This window comes from Pipra filicauda, unplaced genomic scaffold (genome assembly GCF_003945595.2).
Source record: "Pipra filicauda isolate LSUMZ 115617 unplaced genomic scaffold, ASM394559v2 scaffold127_size2900866_pilon, whole genome shotgun sequence".
Classification (NCBI taxonomy): Eukaryota; Metazoa; Chordata; class Aves; order Passeriformes; family Pipridae; genus Pipra; species Pipra filicauda.
Window position 1 is genome coordinate 1 of NW_024103740.1, and position 18850 is coordinate 18850.

The following is an 18850-nucleotide window of genomic DNA, read 5'->3' on the forward strand; positions in this document are numbered from 1 at the left end:
TTTAGTTTGTAACTCTGGCTTCTTTCTAAAGACAACATGATCCTGTAACACTGGTAATTAGAGACAAAACTCTATTTTATATTTTCTAGTTCACTGACTATTTATATCTTATTTCACATACCTGATTTCACTACATAATTATAGTCCTTATGGTTTGAATCTGGTATCTTTTCAGAGTACATATAGCTGTATTACCTTTTTTGTAACTCTTGTTTATTGCCAAATCATGACAAAAGGTTTAAGCTGCAAGAACACCTTTGTTTAAAAAAAAAAATGTTTGAAAGAATACTCTTTCTTCTTTAAACTCATTCACCTGAAACAAATAAAGTTATACAACAGATATAGAAAAACTGAACAGAGGGAGCTTGGACCATGCTTACACAGACCCCAAAGAAACAAAAGTTTTATTTATAAATTCTGGTGTAAAACCAACACTCAAAAACTGTTAGCAGAGATGAAATGTTATGTTAAGTGTTAAACACTACTGAATAGTTGTGAAAGCTCATTTGTTAAAAAGAAAAGCCAGTTGGCTCGTGCACAACTCTCATCATAGAAGGTTAAAAATTAAGGCTTGTTTCTTACCTCTTTTTGGGTCACTGATTGAAAAGGTGCTTAAAGGTGAACAAAAGTTTTCCAGCGAAGAAGCCAAAGGCTGTGAAAAGATTTCTGAAAGAGAAGGTGAAGGAACAAATCCTGCACTAACTGGCAGCGTCCCCAGCAAAGAGGCAGAGAATGGAACACTAGGAGCTACACTCCCTGCAGGAATAGGTCCTCTGGCTCCTGTAGTTTGCTGGAAAAAAAATAAATTTAAGAATTGTGTTCACACCCAGCAAAAAAACCCTCAAGAACACAAATCTGCCACAGTATTTCTTTTAGTAAGGTTTTTGCAAAATTTTTATCAACCTACTGAAAAACATCAATGAAAGGCACACTACTGTACTGCAAGAGCTACCCAAAAGAGTACCCAAACCCTAAACAATGCCCTAGTGCAAGGCATTATCCATGGATCAATCACTTCAAAGGTTTAGTTACCAAACCTTAACTAACTTACTAACAGATTTGGATTTTTTTTATCCATCAGATCAGAGTTGAATTTCCAAATTACATTAAAAACACAAAGTGAAGACTAGGAAGAGACAGAAATCAACATTATTTTTTTCTAACTAAAGAGAACATAATTCAAACTGTAGTACGGCAAAGAGTCAAGAGTTAGCTTTGAAATAAATCCCCAGATACAATCCAATGGTAACACATTCTGCAAAGGCCAGGTCATCTTCTTTCCCCCCATGAAAAATAACTTATCCTTCTGTACACCCTTAGGAAGGACGTGCCAAGTGGGGAAGTTTCCCCTCCCTTCCTCCTGCCATCCCTGGAGGTTGACCAAGTAGGTCTGCACAGAGTCTGGCCCATGTGAAACTCCCTCTGTTCCCCAACTTATCAGTCTACAACTCCCTCAAGATTCCACACTCCACAAGCCTGGAGTTTGTCTTGGAAGACTGCATTTCCTCCTGGATTTCACTATGGCAAACTTCCTAGGATGTGCTAAAAACAATTACTTTCTACGTTTTCAAAATACTTTCTGAAACACAAAGTGCATAAACCGGAAAATCAGAAGCCCGAGCATTTTTGATTTGAAGATTTACAACCCTATATCCACAGGTGACTGAGGAATTAAAATCACAACTAATTAAAGAACTGAATATGCCACAGCTTCGTTTAACACAATTTATAACATTTAACAGCAATACTAGTGCAATGCAAAATAAATACTCCAAATGACTGGCAGGGCCACAGCAGGGAGCCAGTAACCTGCTAAGAAGTTCAGACATCTCTGCTCAACTATCAGAGCTCTCATTTTGACTGACAATTGAGGAACACTGTTCTGTTCTAGGGCTGGAATGATGGTGTAATTAGGAACAACATTTCGTATAACTAAATTTCTGTAATATCTCTTCTAAAAATATATAAAAGTCTCATGATGGACTATTTCTGTTTAGCCAGGAGGTGGAATCTGGACAGAGCTCTGATTGCAGAGATACCAGTGAGAGCCCCAGAAGGCCACAGCCCAAGTACTTCTGTCCTGCAAAGCTATTTGCTTCTGTTTAACTATAGTTTCTACAGCTACAGGGTGAGCACTCCAACACACTCTTAATGTTCTAAGTGGGGTTATTTGCACAAAAACACCCAAAAAAACCACACTAGCCCAGACTTCAAATGTTCAATTCACTTTTCACAGTACTTCCTCTAAGTAGTATTAGTAGTAGCTAATAGTATTTCTGCAGTAGTACTAGTCCTGATATCTTTATAGCCACATTTACAAGAATCTGCATCTGAAAAATAAAAAAATCAACCTATGTACAAATACAGCTCCATGTAACACCAGGAAAGGTAACACACACTTCACCACTTGCCCACTTGATAAAAATACAAGATCCCACTCATAGAAGAAAACAGACAAAAAGAAGTCTTACCATTACACTGTCATCTGGATCAGGCACAGAATCAAGTAATTCATCAAGTTCTTCCCCAATAATTATATCTCCATCTCCACAATCTAAACATGCTTCTGGCATAGGGAAAGAAACATTCCCTCCATTTGCCAACACTGCAGAAGGCAAAGGGACCTTTTCCATTTGAAGAGGCATAACAGCAGATAGAGATGGTACAGGAACTGGTGATACTTTAGACACTTCAGAAACAAAGTTTGATGAAGAAGCAGCAGAAACCATCTCTTGCTTCTGGTCAGATAAATCTGAAACAGGTAAGATGGGAACGACTGGAACCTTTGTTCAAAGATGTGAAAAGATCTTGCATAACTTTTACCCTGACAGTGTGGAGGGTGAGGGAGGGAAGAAATGTGAAGAAGGAAAACCACATTAAATGTTTTTAGCTGCCATCAGCTTCCAGTTCATGTGCACCTATGTCTCAGTGTTTATCTATCACTCAAACTAAGAAAAACAGGAAAGGTTACAGATCTGATACTTTACTACATCTGTGGCATATTCTCCCCTCCCTGTTCTTTCAAGTTAAAAAGAACAGGATGGAAATGATCGCTACAGGAGCAGCTACAATCATATTAAGTTGAGGAGACCAAAAGGAAATTTGCTCAGCCACTTAAATATACAGTTTTAGAGATAAGCAGATCAGACTTTTTACCACAGAACTCTCAAATGACAAGATGAATTTTCTTCAGACGTTTCCTAACAAATACAATGAGATATGTATGGCATATTTAGCTTCCTAGCATTGGCAGTGTAACACCAGACTCACCCAACTCAATATCTTCTACAGAAGAATTCTGTAAGCAAGAAAAAAAAAAATACCTCTCAGTACTTTGCACAAAAGCCATTTAAACTTTTCAAATACATATTTACAATGAAGAAAGTAAGGTCTAAAATGCAGGTTTCATAAAATCTGAAATTTATGAACTCTAATGCAATTTAAGGGTCAAATAATGTTTTAGATAAAGCATCCATTTGCAGACTGAAATCCACTCACAGTATCACTAAAAATTTGCAGCCAACCAACAAAAGTAAGAATGATACTTCAGGGAATGAAAGAGTCTAAATGGTATCTTAAATGAGCTGTTCCTACGTTTCCCCATTCATTTACAGCTACATTGTCTATATTCCTGTGAAAGAAGTCTGTAAGATAAAAATTAACTCCTCTTCATTCCTGCCATTCAGACACATTACAAGGAGCAAGACAAATGCAAGTTTAGCTGCTAATGAAGGTCAAATTTGGACACATCCATATAGTAAAAGGGATTTTATCCCAGCAACCTTCATTTTGATAATTGTCAATAAGTAAAATAAAAAATAAGCATATTAACTCTGCTCTTGCCTCAAGACATTAAAAGTAAATATATGCATTGCACTGGATTTAATATTTTAGATAACATTGATTCTACAAAGGTAACTTGAATGATAACATTATGTCCCAGTCTGCCATAATATACAGCAAAACTGAACACAAAGATCAACAGAACCCTAAAGACCAAGATAACAGCATCTCATATAAAATGTCAATAGCACCATTTTCCCTTTATCATGGTGAAATATGAAACAATTATTCCCTGTAGTTTACAGGGACAGTTTCCCTGGACCATGTAAAACCTTACCTGAGTTGATAAATCATTAGAAACTGAATTTGAGGAGGGTGGCTGCAAAGAAAAGATACTTTCATTAAACACAACCGTGACATCAAGAGAGGGAAACCTTATTGTAAAATGTTAAAATCTTACCTTTGCTCTTACATATGCTTTCCTTATTTTTAACCCTAGTTTTTGAGCTAGTTCTTGGGTAAGCTTAATCACACTTTCATCCTAAAAGACATAAATAAAATTTCATCATTTACATGTACTGCCATGTAGCCAGGACATCTGTTTACATCTCAGTCTATATTCTGCAAGATCCTGTATGCAGGGTGTCTCTTAATGCAGCTTTATTCTTTCACAAACACATGGGACTAAAACCTAAACATGAAAAATAAAGCTACCCTCAAACAAAAAGTTACTCCAACACTTGGAATTTAAAAAGAAAAGGACAGAAAATGAACAGTATCCTTTTTCCCTATTTATCGGAATTTAAAATAAAGATTTTTCCAAAACAAGAGAAATTCAGAGAAGTGTTTTGTTGGGGGTTTTTTGTGGGTGAGTATTTTTCTTTTTATTTGAGGAGGGTGTTTGTTCTCTGAGGGGATGGGGTTTTATTTTATCATTTTAACACAAATTGAGGGCCACATTCCTGATTAACATATTAACTACTACATGACACTGATGAATATTTAATGAGAACTCTGTATTTTGGGAGTAATTGCACCACACAACCAGAAAAGCTGAGTTAAAAACATATTTCACTTTGTCCTATAGTCACAATAGCTATCCACTGAAATTATTTTAAGATTTAGTATTCAGATCATGTCCCACAGCTAGAAAAAGCTATTTATAAAACTTACATAAAGGCATATCAACCTTAAGCAAAAACATTCAGATCTGGAGGTGCAAAGTGAGGATCCAAAGTCCAAAGTTACACATTCAGATAAACTGCTTGTGTCTTTGGAAACAAAACTGAAACCTCCTCTATATCAAGAGGCAAACCTACGCTCCCCAGTTTGTCTGCTCATGTCACTGTCACTTTGATGTGGAAAGGTGAAAAAGCAGCAAGTCAGTATTCTGTCCTGTGATCACTCTATTTTGAGCAAAGCATGCAAAGCTTCCAGCAGCATTTCAGTTCAAATCAGGGATGCATTTCTGCAGTGAAACCTCTCCAGCAGCCCCACTCGCAGCATTTCGGGTTGCACTGTGAAGGGTCTGAGAGCCACATCAGATTAAGTTTTGGATGTCACTAAATTGAAAGTCCTGCAGGAATTGTCTTGATGCAACCCAACTCTTAAAAAATAACAAACAAATAAAACAAAAAAAACCCAACCCAACCACACAAACAACCACAGATACCAGACCTCAGAGGACCAGGATTTCAGTCTACAGATGATCTCCTATACCACACACTGCTGCTAACACAGCCCCAGCCCAAGAGGGATTCACATGGAACACAAGAATGTTACTAAAGGCTTGGAAAGCTGAAATGCAGTTACCAAAAGAATCAATATAGTACATTCTAATTAGGGGGGGCTTCTCTTCACATCACAGAGAATTTTAAACGAAGAATTCAGCGGTTCTAGTGCTTGTTGCAAACATTCATGGCACTTGAGCCCCACTGCAAAGTGACTTATTTCTTTTGCTGAAAGTTAACACAACAAACTGAGCTTGGGGACTATAATCTCTGCTCTCAGTTTTCATTTCCACAAGAAAAAATGCTTAGAGGAATAAAAAATATTTTACTCCATTAAAAAAACCCCAAACCAACAGAAAGAACTTCAGTGGTCTTGATATATTACCTGTTTCTAGAATATCTGTTTCAAATGATGTAATATCTGTTTCAAACCTTTAAAAATAATCATCAATATATAAATTTACCCACCTGTGGCACAGCAAGAGAACATTTTGCTACAGCATCATAAGCCTTCTTATACCTTCCCAGCTCATTCAAAGCTTTTGCTTTCCTATAGAGAGCTCTGAAATTGTTTTCATTCAATCTTAATGCTATCTCACAGTCTTCTAGAACTTTTTCATGCAATCCCTAGGGGAAGGAAAAAGAAAAAAAAACACCACTAATCAGAACTATTATCATTGAAATAATGAATTTAACCTGTATTAGATGAAGGTATTGAAATACTGTAAGACATTCACCAAGGCTGCATTTATGAGTTTTGCTCAGTCACCAACTTAGGCAACTAAAAACAGGCAGGGCCATCATTTATGTAAAATCCACCAGCAGTTACAAAGACAATTTAGCTTTTTCAGAAGAGCCATCTTGTTCTGCAGAGAAAGCAGCAGACTCAGGTGCAATCAGCAGTATAAACAGATAAAAACACTGTTCCATCAAATTCCAGTATGACTCTTCTGCCAATATTCTAGTATTAGTAACTAAAAATACCTCAATCATACTTCTAAAAAGAAGAATTTAAAGAATGTGCCAACGTGATGATTTGAAACGTGGCAATCTGCAAAGCACCACCAAGAGTTTTTCACTCTTTAAACTTTCTGGGTCTTCCCACTGCCAGTTTGGACAGGAGCTTACCATGTTTGAAAAACACGCTATCCTGTTCACGTGCAGCTTCTCTAAAACGTCATCAGAAACGTGGATTTCTTCAGAATTAGCATAATCAGCAATGTTTATAGCTTCTGTATAATGGCTCAGTGATCCCCTCCAATCACCCTCCCGGTACACGTCATTTCCTTCATTAAAAAGGTTTCTAACGAGGTCTCGTATAAATAACTGGAACAAAGAGAAGCAACACTCGTCAACAGCAGTTTGTTGGTTTTCTTCCACGTTTCCAAATAAATTTTTAAATAAAAAACATTACACTTGTAGCCTCACGGAATCAAAGTGAAACGCAAAACTTTTGTCCGTATTGGTATTTTTCTTCTGGCATTTCCCAAGACAATCTCAAAGATGTTTTATATATATATATATATATATATGTTCCATACATTCTTTCAGCAAGCAGCAGCCATAGCAACTGGCAAAGCAGAAGGGCTGCTTTTGCACAGCAAAAGGATTTTTTAATCTAAAATGTGAACAACTGCATTTTTATCTAATATGTTCTCAAATTCAACGAAACCACCTACCATTGGATTAAGAACTAAGAGGATGAGTTTGAAAATACAAGCCAAACTCATAAGACATACAGAAACAAAACATGTTCTGAAGGTGTATGTGAGTGAAGTCCTTTAATCTCACTTTTGCTGTGCTACTCTGAACTTTACTTAGAATAGCACTGTTTTATTCAATTAATGTCCCAAATTTATTCCCAGCACATCTAAACTTCTGTATGAGTGAATTCAGCACCCCCAAATATCTGAATAGCTGTATCATGTTAGTAGTCTTCCAGTTCCTATACTAAGACTTTCTAAATTACCATTCATACTATATCACTAATTAAAGGATGACTAAAACCAAGAGTAACTATACTAAGATAGGTCCATGTTAAAAACCGTTCTGGCAATTAAAGTAATTTCATTACCTCATATTGTTCTTGCGTCCCTGGATAGGGCAAAGTAGACCTAGAAAAAAAACCACAAACTTTATTTATTATACATATTGCTTAAAAGACAATCCCATTGGAGAATGCTGGGTCTCACTAAAAGCAGCCTCTCTTCCTCCAACAGGCAAATCTCTAAATTTTGCCTACAGCCTGCCCTGAACAAGGAAGGGAGCTGTGGATGAATTCTGATTAAAAAACTGTGCTTTCTTATTACTAAAGACTCACTTTCTGTTAAAGTTACAAACTCAGTCTGAACTCTGCTGTTCAAAATGTATTAAGGCTCTGAATGATTTGAGAGTTTTAGACATCAGTGTTGTTTGATTAAAAACGATTTCCTTCCTCTCCTCCACTGTGCAGAACCAGATTATACATGAGGAGAACTGCAATCTTCTTGTAAGTATTATAAAATGACAAATTATCTGTCACAAGAACACATCAATTTTAATTAAGTCATACCAATGACACTACAGGAATTTTAAGAGATCTTTTGTATGACATGCAACAGAGAACTTTCTCTAGCACAAAGAAGAGGTATTTATTTCTACCTTTTCAGGAAGAAAAATAGGAACCCTTTCCTTTTCCATATAGGTTAAGTGAGGTTCTGTTTCTAAACAATTCTTAAATGCTCTGTTTTCTTTTTTTTCTTTTTTTCCCCTTCTTTCTCTGAGAATGCCTTATGTGAACAATGAACTAGTGTGAAATTTCACAATGATTTTAACATAATCAGGATCTTCAAAAGAATTTGGCATTGACACAAATGAAAGTTAAGTACTAGGATGATTTTTCATTAGGTTATTTTTCAGCTCCAGAGAGTTGAAACACTTAGGTAGTGGTTAGCAAACCCATCCCTTTCAGTAGCAACCTAGTCTTAGTGCAGCTATTCTTAAGTGGAAGGTGGATTTTCAGGCTAACAACATTTTCCACTCACAAAAAAAGATTAAAGGCTGATTTTTCTCAAAGACAGAAAAGGAATAACCTCCCACCTTCAATCTGCTGTGTTTAGGAACAAAGAGGGGTTCTGTCTTTTCTTAAGACTGCTCCCCATTTAACATGTTAGTGTTTGCAAGTATTCTGAGGAGAAACACAGGTCCTTCTCCTGTCTCTGCTGGTGCTACACTAAAAGGACCTTCCCAGAGCTTTCCATCTCATATATATGTATATAGAGGTTGAATAAGCATACAAGAATAAAAACCACAAAACCATACTCTATAAACTGGAGTCCTTTCTTAATGTCCTGTTGTCTAGTGCTTCTCTCTTCCGACACATTGGACATGTTATCCTGAACATCCACTTTTCGGATATGCCACTCCTCAAAAAGGAAGAGAGATAAATGGCTGTTATAATATGTAACAGTTTGCACTCGGCCCAGAAGGATCCAATCTCACATCAACACTGAGTCCATCAGACAAAGATGACACTGCACCACCACAGCTGCAGAGAACACATCCAAGAAAACCCTGATGGACACTGAAGTGCCCCCGGCGATCCAGGGAGAAGCCCCAGGTCAGAACCAACACTCTGGTCAGTGCCCAGCTACACAACAGTCCTACAGAAAACCCTTCCTCCAGCTTCTAATTTATCTTTGGTTTCCACTTATCTACTCCAGATGAGGCAGAGTCATGTCAGTGAAGCTCCACCAGACTACAGGCACAGCTTGAATGCATTAGTGCTCCACCCAGCTGGAGGTCCACACTGGGCCCTCTTCACAGTTCTTTTATTTGCTTGTTGAAGTAGAAATAAAAATAATCTCGAGATCCTGGTGTATTTATTAATAAAACCCAAACTGATGAGAAAACTACCAGTAAGTCTAATTCTAGAGCCTCTCATCATGACCCCACCACTGAAGTGTAATTAGAAGCAAACACTACTGCTTTAATAATATTTACCAGCTGACCAAGGTGAAAGCATTGGGCACTTGACCAGTAGCAAAACTACCTACTTCACTTGAAAAACTGAATTACTTCAATGTAATTCCACATCATCAGCTCGACATTTCAATTTAATTTGTCTGAAACAGTGATTTTTTTTTTCCTTTGTGTCTTTAATTTGCTGGATTTACAAATACCTCAGTTAAACAAGCTAAAATGATCTGTATAACCCTCAGGATAAGGCTATTTGAAGTGTGCTGTCACAGCATGTGAGCTGTGTAGTTAGCTATTAGTCCTCTAAATTAACAACTGACAATGTAATACCCTGCCACTCAATCTGGACAAGTATTAAGAGCAGCTTTACTAATTTCAAGCAACCCCAAAACTCCACCCCAATTTGCGAAGAAATGAAAAAAGTCCAACACTGTAACAACTGCATTTATTTATCACCTCTAGCATAAACGTTAAAGAAGGACATACTGAACTTGAGAACGTGCAGGTCCAATTTCTCCACAACAATAAAGTTAATGGAAATGTTACAAACTGGCACCCCATATAAAAGAATAGTGAGCAAGTGATGAACATATGTGAGTGCTGAAATTTATTATTTGAAGCAGTTTTCTATTTTTTTTCTCCTCATTTGCATCCAAAAGATATTCAGGCAAAACTTATCTTTTCTTAAAATACTTTGACAGTCACATTGCCCCAATATTTGATGATTTTGCAGAAGACTTAAAATTGTTTAAGACAGCACCTGTGACAGTATCTCTTTCACCCAAATTATCCTTAGATCCTCTCAACCAGAAACATATTAGACTCAGTTATATACAAGGCAAATAACAATCATGTTTTGACTTTTAATGTCATCCATCCACTTTCCAAGATAAAAAACACCACCTACTTAGCAACAGCTCTCCTCCATTTGCAGGGACAGAACTTAAAACAAATAAACATATGTACTTACATACATTTAAACAGTCTAAATGCTGCTTTGTAGCTTGTAACTATTACCAGAAAAGCAAAACCTGTACTGTTGCTTTACTCTGTGTGCAATTCCCTTAAAGGTACAAGCTAAAGGAAGAAAAAAATAGTATGTGAGCTGAAGGAAAAAAAAAACAAGAAAGCAGACTAATGTATCAGTAATTAAGGTCAGAGGCAGAACTGATTGTTGCAATAAATGCAGTATTTCTCCAACTGTCTATGTGGCCATGACAAGCTCCGTTCAGTAAACCTAGTAGAGATAAAAAAAAAAGAGCTGCCTAAATGTTAAAGAACAATTTATACTGTTTCATCTTTATCACAGGCTTCGACTCATCCTGTTTCACAGAAGCCAAGTGACAGAAAGTCCACTGCCAGGAGCCAGTGACACCTTCTGTGACAGATGCTGGTCCAGCCACACAAACGGGGGATAGGAAGGAGAAGAGGTTTGTGCCAGCTCAGGGGGACAGGAATCCCTCCACTTCTGTTACACAAAGCCACTTATGCCTCTCATCGGTTCTTTGCTTTCCTTCCAGCACAAGGCAAGACAGTTCCCTTGTGTTCTGTATTTTGGCACTTCTGAGGCATTCAAGATACATTTTAAAGAACATTCCCAATATTTAGCATGTGCCACGTGCCACGTTCAGGCACAAGGGCTTTGAATGCAACAATTGCCAGATTATCTTGCAAAGCCAAGATTGATTTGTAGAACACAAGTGAATACATTCAAACAGAATGTAGAGAACTGAGTTTTTCTGCAGAAAGAATACAGGCCTTGGTTATTCTAAAAAGCAAGGTCACACTGTGTAAAGCTTGTCCAGAGAACAAGCATCTACAGTTTGCCATGCACACAAGTTCCCCCAGTTGAAAATTCAGTCCCAAAGGACAGAACTGGGCAGGACTGATCCTTTCTCCTGCTGCACACATTTAGCTGATCACTTATTTGGAGATAAATTGAGAACAGCAGAAAAATGCATAACATCACTCAGGGACCAGAACTACCACCCCTGGGAATTAATAACCTTCAGCTGACCAAATAACTCAATTATTGTTTGTTATAGACATTCACGGCTCCAGCTATTACAAATATTTCAAACAAGTATTCTCTGCACCTTAAATGCTAAAAACAACTGGAAGCCAGTGGTCCTTGCTACACTTCCCTCTCCACAGAGCTAAAACTTCAAAAACAAGTGCAGTGTATAGATGTGTTCTTTTAAGATAGAGGAGAGTATCCTCTTGCCATGCATCACTGAGTTCACTATTAACACAATTACTGGGTTGCAGAAATCTCAAATTGGATCTTTGTACAGTACAAAGCACATTGAAATTTTTATCACGATTGCTGTTGATAGATCTCTATCAGCCTCAATGGTTCAGCTGAATTATGAACCCTGACAGGGGTGCAAGTCTAGTGGAAATCACTGCGAACAAAGAGACCTCTTTCTGTAACATCAGCCTTTCCTACAGAGTCAGAAGGTAACAAACCCAAAATATTAAATCCACTCAGTCAGAAATTATCTACACCATCCTAGATCAAAACTTCAGAAAGAAGCTGTGAAAGCAGAAGCCTGTGTATAAAATAAAACCACAAACAGTTCACCAATGTTTCCATATAGGAAAACTGCACTCCAGAGGAGAGAAGTTACACCCTGGGTCCTAGAATAAAGGGGACACTGCAAAGAGAAGAGTAAGATCGAAACAGAACAGCAGGAGTAAATACATGACCAAAAGGCAGGCAGTATAAATCCCTTTCACCTATAAGAAGTAAAAGCCTCTCTCTGCTGGTACCTCCTGCACCAGCAGCAGCAGCAATAAGCATAATGCATTCAGGCAGCTGGATCCAAAAGCTATTTACATGTAATTCCCACCCCAGGGGCACAGGGAAGCAGGCCTGTGCCTTGGCAGAGGCAAGTGGGAAGTGGCACAAATGCAGCTACACCCAAACTGCTTCCTAGAGAGATGCCACTGAGACGAACATCTCCACTACCACCAGCTCCGACCCAGCCAAGAATCCACCTGCCCATCGAGCACCTGCCCATCACAGAATAAGCCTGACCCAAAGCAGACTTGTCAAAGCCATTTTATTGCCCAGCCTAACCCTTTGACAGTTTGAACACGTAATTACAGATAATAAACGACAGTGCAAACTAAAGCATGCCTTACAGAGATTGAAAACTGCTCACCAGACTTGGACTGGCACCAAAAAAAAGGAAGGCAAAATAGAAATCTTAACGCAAAATCTTTATAGAAACAGCTTCCTCAGACAGCAAAAGCACAAAAGATTTTATGTTCATGTTCATGCATCACGGGGCTGTTATATAAGAGACTTCAAGCATGCAAGATGCTGGGGGAGAAACAGGAAAAGCAGTAAACAACACACGTTCCAACAGCTCTCAGTTAACTCCTCTGCTTCATCTAATACTTCTGCTCACGATCACAGAACTCTGTTATGTCAGCTCAAAAAGCCACTTCATAACACAGTTTTTATTTCTGAAAAGAGAAACAAACTTTTCTGCATTCAAAAGGAAATACCTGAATAAAATGGAACTGAATATATAGCAATGGTTTAACACCAATTCATTCCCCGCTCTTTATTTACATTCAGTATTTAGTTGCATCTCCTCCCACTCGCTCCCTACCCACAAAATAATAAGATACTGTTCGAGGTTTGCTTTCAGTTTTCACTGCTTTGCTACATTTTTTCTTAAATTCACGTAAGAAACAAGAGAGAACAAAGACGCTTTGTGAAGTCACTTCATTTCCCCAGCAGGAAAATTAAGGAGCAGGGTTGGAAGACTTCGGTTTACAGTTCCTTCAGATATTTTAATACAGAACAGATCCAAAAAACAAGCCGAAGAAGGAGCATCTTACCAACAAATCCAGATCCACCCCCAGGATTTACACCGAGATGACCTTTGCTAACCAACTCTGACGACCGCAATCGACAATATCTGAGTTTCGCTGCCTGTTTTGTTTCTGGGGTTGGTTTGGCGTTTTTTTCCACTTCCTGCAATACAGTTCTGACTTTCCGCACCAGAACACCCCGGGCCGCCCGAGCACCCAGCGCGGGGCACGGCTGCCCCGGCCCGGGGGGGGGACAGAAATCACCGCGCTGCTGCTTTAGCGCCCAAACCCGCACAGTGCCATCGCGGGGGGCCGCGGGCACGGGCCGGGCCCGGCCGCTGTCAGCGCTCGGCCCCGCCGGGGTTGGTTCCAGCCCCGGAGCAACAGGAGCGCTCCCGCCCCGCCGGTCTCGCTCCCCCCGGGGCGCGGGGCCCGCCCGCCGCCTTTGTTCGCCGCGGGGCCCTCCCGGGGCCCGCCCGGCCCGGGCCCCGCCCGGGGGGACACACGGCCCGACCCGCGGCCGCACCTCGGCGGGGCGCGGCGGCACCGCGGGGACGGGGCGGGCGGGAGCGGCTCCCCCCGCCCGGCGCGGGGCCGCGCGCTCGCCGGGGCGGAGGGTCCCGCGAGGGTAGCGGTGCCTGTCTGTGAGGTGTGTGTCCGTGTGTCCCCCCGCCCGTACCTGCTGTGAGGCCGCGGCAGCGCAGCGGGAGGCGGGGCGGGCGGGGCGGTCGCGACAGCGGCGGCGGCGGCGGCGGGAACGGCGAGAGCGGCGGGAGCGCCTCCCCCGTGCCGCCGCCGCCCCCGCGCGCCCCCTGCTGGCGGGAGGCCGCGGGTGCAGCCCAGGGGGGCCGGGCCTGGGCTCGGCCAGCGCGGGCTTCCCATTGGCCCTCCGCGCGCGCTTTGGGGATCGGCGCCTCTGATTGGTGCCGGCTGGGAAGCGCTTTGCTGCTGATTGGCTGGTTGCCTGTGGCCCCGCCCCCCCGCCCCTTTGCCCCCAGCGGGCCGGAGAGCGCCTCAGGGCGCTCCGTGCGGGCGGTGCCGTGTGGGCGGGTGTGCAGACAGCAAGACGAACGAGCCCCCGTCGGCCGGGGGCGCCGCTCCGGGCAGCGGGGCGCTGCGGCCCTTTAAGGCTCCTGTTGACTCTCCCGGAAGCCGCCTCACATGGGCAGCGCTCTGGCGGGAGCCGTCCCGCCCAGTGACGTAACGCAGCTGGCGGAGGGGGCGGGGCCCTGAGCGGGGGCGGAGCCCTGGGCGCTGAGGGCCGACCAGGGCTGAGCTCAGCGGTGAGGGGCGTTTGTGAGCCCGGGACATCGAAAACCTTATGTTGGAACTCACAAAATACGTGTATGAAAACGCTTTTGCCCGATAACGGCCCCTCGGCGAGCAGGCGGCAGAAGGGACGCTGTGCTGTCATTCCCTTCTCAGCGGCAGGTGCGGGCGGGGACACCTTCCCTGGGACCCCCAATAACCACCTTCCCTGGTCGGGCAGCGTGTCCCACACACCGTGCCCACGGAACGGCCGCTTTGCAGCTCCCTGCAGTGCTCTCCCAAATGAGAGGGGTTGGGTTTCCCGTTCTCTGGCAGTGGACGCAGTTGGTGTTCTGATAATGAACATGGTGAAGGGTCTGGAGGAAAAGCCCCGCAAGAAGCGGCTGAGGGCACCCGGTTTGTCCAGCCGGGAAGAGACTGAGGTCGGACCTCACCGTGGTCTGCAGCTCCCTCACGAGGGGCAGGCACTGAGCTCTGCTCTGTGGAGACCAGTGACAGCACTCGAGGAAACGGCACGAAGCTGTGCCAGGGCAGGTTTAGTTTGGATATTAGGAAAAAGTTCTTCCCCCAGAGGGTGGTCGGGCACTGAACGGGCTCCCCAGGGCAGCGGTCACACACCAAGGCTGACAGAGCTCAGGAAGTGTTAGGACAACGCTCTCAGGCACATGGTGGGATTTGGGGGTGTCCTGTACAGGGCTAAGAGTTGGACTCAATGATCCTTGTGAGTCCCTTCCAAATTAGGCTATTCTGTGATTACATTTCCTTTTTTCCAGCAGCATTAGTGATGACAATGTCAGTAGTGCAGCTGACCAGCCTTATACATATGTCCCAGAAATACTGTGGTAACTGGTGTGGCCTGTGTGGTAGGACTGCAGAGAGAAAAGCTTTGGAGGTTTTAACAAGTATATTATACAGATTAAAATACCACTAATCATGACTGGAAGGAATGCAGCCAAATTGTAGCTTATCAGCTGAAGTTATGCTGATGGAAAGTTCCTTGACCTGGTGTGGCATGAAACATTAATTATTAAACATATTAATACATTAATGTATTAAACACTGTTCTAGCCTAATTAGTGTGGAGAGACTGTAAATATAAATTGCTGAAACTCTGCCTTGAGGCTTTTCCCAGCTCCAAAGGGTGAGTTACCTCCCACTGATCTCAGCCAGGTCGATTCTAGAGACTAAGCGTGACAAGTCAATCGTAGCAGTCGGATGTTAAATAGTTAATGCTAAAGTCGATAGAATGGCATTTAAAAGATCCACAGGACTCAGTGTGAAATTGGGCCTTTGCTTACTGCAGGACCTAAAGGGACATGAGAGAAACAGAGTAAAAAAGATCAGGCGTGGAAGAACAGTTTCATCCGCAGATCATAAACCATGAAATACACCATAAAAATGGGAGAAAGGCTTATCCAATTCCAAATTACAGTTGTTTGAACACTAAGCAGCTTAAGAAAGCAAGCACTATGATCATTTTCATCCAGAACAGCAAACCACTACTGAGGAAAAATCCTTTGGCTGGTAGTAGCACAATGTTAATCCTTTTGATTTATAGGTATTTGATTTATAGGTATTACATAAAATTATGTTGCTGATTTTCCTAAGCCTGCTGTTTGGATTGGCTGCATCCCATTCACCTGGAGAGGATGGCCTGTTGGGAGCTCTGCTGATGGGCTGACTGCTTAGGGAATGCTTCAGATGTAATACAGACTGCAAATGTGAGCCTGAAAATCACATCAGGTAAAGTTAAATTACTAAAATGTCTATACAAATACCCTGCCCATCGAACTCTCAGAAAACAAAGTAAATTTTGTGTTAGAATTAGGAAGTTGTTGAGCAAACTCCTGACTTCTTTTTTTTACATCCTTATGAAATCTTGAATAAGCTTATGAAGCCAAACAAGCATAGGGACTTGTCTTGAACTCTAAACAAATTTTTGGAGAGGAAACAAAACCTCACTGATCAAGAGAATTATATAGCTGTGAATGATAGTTCCAGATGAACAGAAGACAAGGTTTTTTCAGTTTTTTCTTTATCTGCAGCATCTGAAATCCTTATCATGCAACACTTGCTGACATGAGGATTAAAGTTCACTGGAATTTCTGACGTGAATAAGTTATTTATGTGTGGACATAATTCCAGGAATGTACTCCCTTCAAAACTGTTTTGGTTTTGCTGATGGGTTTTTTTTGAGTGTGTGTGTGTTTTTTTTTCATTCAAATCAAGTTCTTGATCTTTCCCAGACCCAGAGTTCTATAATATACATATGGATGAAGACAATGCTCTTTTTCCTTAAACAGTGGTTATGGAATGTAACTACATATGGAATATATGGTTATTCCAACTCTGCATATATTTAGGGAAGGAAAAAAAATCTCCTTGAACAATTAAAACAGGAAATTTCAAAAAATGTTTTGTTCTGTTTTGTTTTTTTTTTTTTAACTTCTGTAAAAACAGTCAGTTTTGGTCAGACATGAATATATGTTTTCACTGCTACCCAAGGAAATGGTTCATAACAAGGAATGTACACATGAGTTCTATAAATACTTCACCAAGACAGAGCTTTATACAAAACTGGAGTGTGAAATAGAGAACTCCTTTGGTGAAGGCAAAGGGAGTATTGACTTGAATTAACAAAACAGTTGAGCCATGTTAGATCTTTAAGAGAAGAGAAACCTGCAAAACTAAACTGAACTAAGTCAGATTATGAACAATTCCCTTCCAAAGGCAGTTGACTTAACCAAAATACTGCTGTTTATTTTGAAGAATCATATGTAGATTGAATATATCTTAATGTAATAATTTCTAAAAGTCAATTTGGTGGGGTTTTTTGGTTGTTTTTTCAGGGGGGGCCCACACTATTAGTGTTCAATTTGCTGCCACTACCTGACACCCTTATTTTGCTGAGGATCCCCAGAGGTGAGGGAGCATTGCTCTGGCCAGAACAGGAAGCTGTGGCACATTTTTGTAGCTGGGTAGCGTATGGAGGAGGATTCCCACCAAAGGTATGGCCAGTATTAGGTTTTGTTTCTGCTTTTTTCATGGTAGATAGAGATATTCTTTTTTCATAGAGATATTCTTAATATCTCTATGATAAAACATCGAGTATTTCATAGAAGTTATGCTCCCTGTGGTGTTTTATTTGTTCTGTCATGTGCATACCATGCTGTTGAAAACCCTGACCCGCTGCAGCACTGAAACAGCAAAAGCTTTTCCTTTTCAAATGCTGATGAAATTGTACACTGTAATTTCCAGCACTTTCTAGTCAAATTATGGGCTTGAGCCTTGAAAATAGGATGATTTTTTTTTTTTTTTAACAGCAACTTCATCAATCTGTTTTTTTTTTTTTGAAAGCCACGTAAGAACAGAACATCCTATAATGGACAACACTTATCGTTATATAAATAAAGAGGGGTTTGGTGGGGGGTTTTTGACTTTTTTTTTGTTTATTCTTTCTTAAACATCTATATATTGTAATTTAGTTACCCTCAGACTTAAGCTAAACAGCATAACAATGTCTTCCTGCAACACAAGTGGCACGTTGCAAAGCTGTGTTTGTGACTTGTCACTCCAGCAACCGTGTTTTAGATAGAGTTAATTTGCTTTTTGCATGCAATTCTTGCCGGGGCAGAGGCGTGGTTCGTGCTGGAGCTGAGAGAGTGACAGTGGCGGAGGGGCAGCAGTGTTTGAGAACAGCCAGGGGCAAGTTAAACTGTAACTTTTATGGTAGGAGCCCCATGTTACCTCTGAACCTTTCCCAAGTTTCCTCGGGAAACTACTGAGCGTTTTTAAGGTTAGTTGAAGATTTCTTCCTTGTTAAAATTTTGTTGGAAATCATGGAAGCCAGTGAAACACCCGCGGGTCTTTACAGCAGAGAATATTCTGTAAGGCCTCCCCATGGATTCTCTCCCAGCCCAAGGGGATTTTCCCCCAGCAGCAGTCACGCTGTAACAGCAGCAGAGGGCCAGAGTCCCCCCGGGGGGAGTCTGACCGGGCCCACAGCGGTGGGAACAACGATTCCTGTGGGCTGGAAGGTGCGAAACTAGAAAGGATTTCTTAAATTAAACAAACAAAGAAGCCAAGCCATCTCAGCGCGGTGCTGGAGCACACAGAAGCCACGTGGGGTGAGCTGGAATGTGTTCCTGCCAGCCACCACGAGCATGAGCTTTGTGCCTCAGGGCAGCCTCAGAGGGGAATCATGAGTAAAACACGCCACAGTGTGACAAAGTCATGGCTGACTGGTCTGATGAGGATGTGAACAGAAAAATAATCATTTTTCA

The 18850-nt window shown here is 41.5% G+C and overlaps 1 protein-coding gene and 1 long non-coding RNA gene across 3 annotated transcripts; one reads left to right on the forward strand and one right to left on the reverse strand.

The window, feature by feature from the left end:
* Positions 1 to 6: 6 nt before the first annotated feature.
* ZC3H7A (zinc finger CCCH-type containing 7A) lies at positions 7 to 14020 on the reverse strand. 2 transcript variants are annotated; one of them, XM_039389983.1, is made up of 10 exons: positions 13978 to 14020; positions 8814 to 8917; positions 7588 to 7627; positions 6642 to 6839; positions 5982 to 6140; positions 4244 to 4324; positions 4121 to 4162; positions 3271 to 3298; positions 2472 to 2752; positions 7 to 790 (listed from the first exon to the last, which is right to left on the reverse strand). In XM_039389983.1, the coding sequence occupies exons 2-10, from the start codon at positions 8879 to 8881 to the stop codon at positions 548 to 550; spliced, it is 1140 nt and encodes a 379-aa protein (XP_039245917.1). In that variant the 5' UTR covers positions 8882 to 8917; positions 13978 to 14020; the 3' UTR covers positions 7 to 547. The 2 variants fall into 2 exon arrangements, with proteins under 2 accessions (XP_039245917.1, XP_039245922.1); XM_039389988.1 differs by lacking the exon at positions 13978 to 14020 and adding an exon at positions 13326 to 13711.
* A 299-nt stretch (positions 14021 to 14319) lies between these two features.
* On the forward strand, positions 14320 to 17612 carry LOC113982725. The gene is made up of 3 exons (XR_003538868.2): positions 14320 to 14729; positions 16176 to 16310; positions 17417 to 17612. It is a non-coding gene; the product is annotated as an uncharacterized LOC113982725 (long non-coding RNA).
* The last annotated feature ends 1238 nt before the right edge of the window (positions 17613 to 18850 follow it).

What these genes read in the sequence shown, in the direction of transcription:
- ZC3H7A (XM_039389983.1), bottom strand. Translation starts at nt 8,881, where the DNA reads ATGTCCAATGTGTCGGAAGAGAGAAGCACTAGACAACAGGACATTAAG. An exon ending in GGACGCAAGAACAATATGAG is followed by an intron (nt 6,840 to 7,587) that starts GTAATGAAATTA and finishes TCTTTGTTCCAG; the next exon opens with TTATTTATACGAGACCTCGT. An exon ending in ATCCAGATGACAGTGTAATG is followed by an intron (nt 791 to 2,471) that starts GTAAGACTTCTT and finishes TTTTTTTTCCAG; the next exon opens with CAAACTACAGGAGCCAGAGG.